Genomic DNA, 6,575 nt, shown 5'->3' with positions numbered 1-6,575 from the left:
ACAAAAAGAAATGGCCAGCAAAAGTGCCAAAAAAGGCCATAGAGAGCCTGCTATGGAGGCTAGATGGAGTGAGGAAAGTTACCTTAGATGTCTTTCCCAAGGGTACAAGCTCAGTAACATGGCAGGATTTGAACCCATGACCTCTGGTTTCTCTGCCTCACGATCCCACCCAAATGAGTTGACTAGAGTTTAACCGCAAGTACACCGTGTGTGTACCGGAACATTCCATGTCCGACAATTTGCGTTATTTTTCCCAAACGCGGAACAGCTCTGGTGTATCGTGGCTTTGTACGCTAATAGTGGGGTATTAACTTAAGTGGGACACTAGTCCTACAGGTGAGCTTTACGCGGAATTAGCGTCAGGTGAGCGTTACGGGACTTAGCGTCAGGTGGGCTTTACGTCAGTTGGGCCGCTGTCCTTAAGGGGATCCTTATAAACATTAGGATGAAGTAATGATCCCGGTGACTTTAGGCGGATTTATGGCGACTCAAGTCGGTTTAACGGAACCTTCGGCCCCGGAGAATGCTCGGATATCTCCAATCATACCGGCTTAGGCCAGGGTCATATTTACAAACGGTGTTTGTAGGAGGAAAATATTTTTAAAAAAGAAGGTTTGTCAGAAAAATATCTCATTTTCATGTCATACTTTTCTTTGATGCGAACTTTCCGATCGGTCACATGTCACTCCGAGCGCTATGCACCCTGGGGCGAGTCTTGTTCTTCTGTTTACTTATACGTAGCTGTTACCATGGTAACCGCGGATTCCAAACAGAGTCAATGACCGACATTGCGACCAGGACTGGAGAAGGTGAAAAACAAAGTTAAGCTTTTCGCTTTTGTAAAACATTTTGCAACATTTAAGGTTCGTTTGATGCCTTCATCTCATGTTACTCATTTATTTGGCATGAAGATTAAAATGTACCCCAGACGGTTTTCTTTTTTTTTTTTTTTGGTGAGGCCAGTACATAGGAGTGAAAACTGATGAATTCTTCGCTGTCTTTTAAATTTCCGTGTTTTTTTTTTTCAGTTTTAGAACTTGGGGACTGTGCGAAGTGGTCGCAGTCTTGGAAGGTCGCAGTAGTGCGAATCTGATGTCCTAGAACTTAAGACAGAGATGTAAGACATCCTTTTCTGGAACAAGACATTTAGATTTTGAACGACTCTTGCGAACACCAAAATTGCCCACAGTTTGCAATCGTACGATCAGACCAGGCTCTAACACGTCCTGTCATGTCCTGTCATCTCATGTCATGTGTTGTTTTGTTGTTGAAAACCGCTCAAACATTAAAGTGCGCCCGACAAGTCCATTGTTGTCCCTGCCAACCGCCTGCGGGCGAAGTGAGATCCGAGCTGTTTGCGTGTTTACAGTTCCCACGCGTAAACAAAACAGCCGCACGCACCCAAATACTATAGTAATAGCGACACCAAAATACTCTCCTACAAGCAGAGGTTAGGAACCAAACACCGACACACACTTAATAGTGGCACACACCAAATAGCGACACCATACTACTCTCCAAGCAGGGGTTAGGCTCCGGCTGTATTTGACGTTTTTAGGCGTTTTATCGGGCTTTCTATTTTGTATTGTTTTCTTGATGTCTCGCGGTATCTCTGTTTGGAAAGTAACCAAACAGCGCCGGCAAGGTGAGGTAGATAACCCGTCATGCCCAGGTGACCGCAGTGAAAACCCAACACACCATTTCAGAATAAAACCTACAATCTAAATGACAAGGATTCTACCCGATTTGGGACAAACATTCTCCCGCCATTGTCAAGTCTGTCCTTCGCGGAGGGAAACCTTTTCAGCGTGCCGAATGTCTGGTGTAATCACAGCTTCCGACTGGCGGGTTAGTCCGGGATGTTTTTTAGCAGCGACAAATAGCCGTAACCCCACCGTGAGCCGATAGAAGCTCCCGGTGTTCAGGTGAAGCCGTTAAAGCCGCAGGGATTTGCGTTGGGCTGTGCTACTACACAGATGGGTTGTTATTTACTACACAGTACCGGGGCGTTATGGCTCTACTGTTTGTGTCTAGCTATCTGGGTCCGTCTGTATGTGTGTCTGTCTGTCTGTCTGTATCTATCTGGGTTTGATCATGAGCGCGCGAACGCGTGTGTGTAGGGGTGTGTGCGGGTTTCTGTGCATGTTTCTGTGCATATGCATGTTTCTGTGCATGTGTGTGTGTATGCGTATGTGCATACGTATGTGTATGCATTGTGAAATGCTGAACTGGCAAGTGAAAGAAAGGCCTGGAGGTATCTCTCTATCTTCATATCTACCTTGTCCCTCAACGACCTGGAGGTCAAGGGACTAGGTTGATAGGTAGGTATGTGTGTGAGTTGGTGTGTGTGTGTGTGTGTACGCGCGCGCACGTGTGTGTATGTGTATGTGTGTGTGTGACTGTGTGTGTGTGAGAGAGGGGATGAAGTCTAATGCTGCACCGTGTACATATTTTCTGCTGTGTGTACCTGACCAAGTTGCCCCTATCCTCCACCAGGCCGTTATAAGAGGCTATTGTAAGCAGGATCAGGGAAAGTAGGGTGACTAACACGCCATGAGCCTGCAGGAAGTGGAACACTTCTAAATGATGTTGGCAAAATTTCCCTGGAAAAGTACCCTATTTGGTCAAATTTTGCTACTTTTCCGCCCGCTTCTATAGTCCCGTGGTTCTCAGGTGTTCCCACGTAATACACCGTCTGTCCTGCCCGGGGGCGGCTCATTCCGACTTTCTTCTGCCGCCTTATCTGTGGGGAAGATTACAGCAAGCCGAAAATAGCCGCGCGCTAAAAACACGGCATTCAGCCAGGTTAACACCTAGGGTCTGTTATGACGTGTTCTGATGAGGATAACAGAAATGTAGGAATAGAAACGGTCTTAAAGCGACCAGGGGGTTATGTGAGGTCACATCGCAGGTGGGGCAGGGTGGTTAGACCAATACATTTGGTAGACAACTCAGAAACTCGTGTCTGTACCCTCAACCCAAGGGCACAAGGCGATACACGACGAGCGCCAAGCCTACACTGGCTAAACTACTCATTGAGGACCTAAAGAACTGATCTACTATGTGTACTGGACAGTACTAGTAAACTTGTTCAGAGACCGACTTGTACATAAATTGTAATTGCAATAGTCCGAAAACACCATATTTTGTGTTAATTAGTAGATGTCATTTGTAAATATTGTGATCCTGTGAACCGTTATATGTATCATTGATAACGCTGTGCTAATTTTACTGTATGAGTCGGTGCAATTCAGTTCTTATTTTTATTGCCAAGCCGATGTTGTTTTTTATCAATAATAAACCATTTACCACATATTTGAGGCACTTGTTCAAAATACACTGTGTCATCACCCATGCAGGATAAAGGTTAACGTTATTTATTTATTGATTAATTGGTTGGTTGATTGATTGATTAAATGATTGATTGAACATTGCTTTATTTCTCTGTTTCCGCAGCTGGAAGACCGGGTGTACAGAAGACGGAGTGAGAAACACGTCAGAGAAGGTTCGTTAGTAACCCTGACAAGAGATTCTTGCTGGAAACTTCACAAGCTTCTTTTTGTTGTGATTAGTTCTTTGCTTTGATGTTCGTGTTTATATTAGGCCTGTAAAATTATCCCATAGGCTTGTTAATACAAAACTTCATACTTAGGCAAGGTTGATTTGATTACATGTAGATGGATCACATCCTCTGGGAACCAAAAAAACTGATGCGAGCGTACGTGCGAATAAAAAAGTTTGGCAAAAACGGTTGCCTCAATACTTAGGTGCCCAATACACCTTTCTCACGCGGCGGCCATGATAGATCGAAGAAGAGGTCAATGAGGCAAACAGACAAAACTTATTTCTAAAATCAGGTCCCATTTAGTTTTCCCCCAAACCACACAAATTTTCATGATATAAGATAGAATAATAAATATTACAAGAAGTGTTATGCACCGAAAGATGTAGCAATTTAAAGTAGTGTAGACTGACCCCATAGTCCATTAAGAGATGCAAAATAAAAACATAATAATGCAAATTTTTAACGAATTTGCAGCCATTCACTTATTGGTCGATTTCCTAATTGGCAGGCTACCATTGGTCGAACTGCTAATTATGATGGACAGCCTTTTGTTTGCCACATTGAACTCGTTTTAGATCTATCATGGCCGCCGCGTGAGAAAGGTGTATAAAAGATTCTTGCTACTGCTTGGCCTCCTTTTGCTGTGATTGACAAGTTAATTGATTAGATTAAGACGTTTTGATACAAAAGATGATCTTGTCTTTTCCAGAGGAGGGAAACAGACGGCACCATTTAGAGAGGCGGGACTCCAGCCATTTCACAGGTGGGTGGAGAAACCAGTTGTAGATTGTCTGCACCAGACTTCTTTATCGGCTAGAAAATGAGAAAAATGACAAATTTGACGAACGAATTGCTGGTGGACAGTTGGCAAGTTTAGGACTGCTGGCTGTTTCCTCTGGCAAATCAGTCACTCCTTTATACAACATCTGCCATTTTCTGCCACCAAATGTTTTTGCGAATAATGAAGGAAAGTAGAAGAAACTGACAAAAGGGCGATTTTGACCGTCCGCAGTACCACCATTGGTATCGCATTGCCGGCTAACTCATCTGGCAGATGATGCGCCCTATTTAGCCAGGTCCCTCTACATGCAAATGAAAATCCATGGAGGTTGGTGGAAAATGCATGCAAACGTAATTGTTCTCACACAAAATGGCTGTGTTTGGTTGCCATGGTGACGTGACGTGTGTTCCTGCCCAGAATGCCCAGCGTTTTACGAGGGGTACTGCCTGAACGGCGGAAGTTGCAGATACGCGATGGGAACAGCCTCCTGCTCGTGAGTGGCGTCATTTCCGGTGTTTTCTCCTGTTTTACATTAATATACTAGATGGAAATTAATAAAGGGCTCTCGAACAGGAAATTGGATAACAGAAGTTAAATCAATGTTTATTGTTGAATAATACACCGGTTTGACCGAAGGAGGCCATGTCTGTCATCAGTAAAAGGAAAATCTGATAAAGGTGTGAAAATGAAACCCAATGCGTTTAAATCTTACCAAAATAGATTAGGCAATAAAGATAGATACCATAACGACCAGTCAAAGCTGTGGCAATATTTTAACTAATGGCGTCCTCATGGCGTCACTAATGTAGCAATTACTCGGCTGTCAGATAACGTGACGTCATGTTTCCCCAGGTGCCCTTTGACCCAGTTCGGCTCTCGGTGCCAGAACTCGCAACCGTAAGTCATTCATTCATTTATTCATTTATTCATTCATTCATTCATTCATTCATTCATTCATTCATTCATTCATTCATTCATTCATTCATTCATTCATTCATTCATTCATTCATTCATTCATTCATCCATCCACCCACCATCCATCCATCCATTCATTCAACCTTTCATTAATTCTCTTCACTACCGTCTGCCCTCCACGCAAAGTTCCATCCAGTGTAATGACACATTTCTCACAGTAAGTTATTGGTGGCCGTTAATTGCGCGCCGCCTACCGATGCTCGCAGATTGTGCAGGTGTTTCAGGTTGAATGGCAGTCAGTGCGTCACATTGAAAGTTATCACCCCCGTCAGTTTGTTTGTCTTGGTGTGTGTTGAAGATTGTCAATTCCGTTGGCCCGGGTCCAAGTTTGTTCCAGTGCTGCAGTTGTAACCAGAGACATACATGATGGGATCATTTTGCTGACGTGTGACCAAACGGAAATGCATGGCTAGCTTTGTTACAATACTATGCCATTAGACTTTTATGACGACCAAGAGTCAAGCATAGTGTTTCCGCCCCCCTCCCCCCACAGGATAGAGGAGGACGTGTTCAGTGACCTGAGGCGGCTGCTGGACAGCTGGGGTCAATCAGAAACATTCTACAGGCGCAAGAAGTGGAGACGGCCATGACGGTAAGGTCACGGGGTTACCGGGGTAGGGTAAGGGTCAAGGTTAGGGAGGGTTTCGGTGACCTTGAGCAGTCCTTTACTACATGGTTTACGCTTAGTGGCGTTATGGTAGATGATCGACCTTCAGAGGCTACTTTGTGCTCAGATGACCTTGATACGACATTTAAACCACTAGTGACCTTGAGTCAACCTTGAATGTTCGATGCTAATCGAAGCGTCTTCCTGATTTGCAGACGACCTGAATCGCTGGTTGGAAGAAACCAACAGAGACCCGGAATCAGGGAAAGGACTATTTTCTGCAATATCGTAACGGAATCTTCTACTATCTAGATGTAAACATTGGAGGTCGGAGAAGCATATCTTAATATATATGGACTCAGATGTATATATGTGTTATAAACCGTATAATATCTAGACATCAACGCTAGGTTCTATTTAACCTTGAAAAGAGAGGACGAATGATGAATATGACCTTGCCGTTGTCCATACGCCTTGTGGAGGGTTGTCCTAGAGACGTGACGTCACGTGATGTCATGAATAAGAGATATAGATGCCGCCATATTGGTGGAATAGACGGATCCAAGATGGCGGCGCAGACCGAAACGACAGGCAATGATCTGAAGTTAGGAAAAGTTCATAGCCTGAAAATGTGAAAACAAAGAGCA

The 6,575-nt window shown here is 44.1% G+C and overlaps 1 protein-coding gene across 1 annotated transcript in view; it reads left to right on the top strand.

Moving 5' to 3' along the window:
- Window positions 1–5,911, top strand: part of LOC118404473 — a 17,543-nt gene extending 11,632 nt beyond the window's left edge. Inside the window, exons 4-8 of the mRNA XM_035803548.1 lie at window positions 3,457–3,505; window positions 4,275–4,328; window positions 4,764–4,839; window positions 5,199–5,243; window positions 5,815–5,911. Of these exons, the coding sequence (XP_035659441.1) occupies window positions 3,457–3,505; window positions 4,275–4,328; window positions 4,764–4,839; window positions 5,199–5,243; window positions 5,815–5,911 (321 nt within the window). The remainder of the gene's footprint in view (window positions 1–3,456; window positions 3,506–4,274; window positions 4,329–4,763; window positions 4,840–5,198; window positions 5,244–5,814) is intronic.
- Window positions 5,912–6,575: the final 664 nt, after the last annotated feature.

The sequence above is a fragment of the Branchiostoma floridae genome, chromosome 17 (genome assembly GCF_000003815.2).
Source record: "Branchiostoma floridae strain S238N-H82 chromosome 17, Bfl_VNyyK, whole genome shotgun sequence".
Lineage (NCBI taxonomy): Eukaryota > Metazoa > Chordata > Leptocardii > Amphioxiformes > Branchiostomatidae > Branchiostoma > Branchiostoma floridae.
This window is presented reverse-complemented; position numbering and strand designations above follow the sequence as displayed.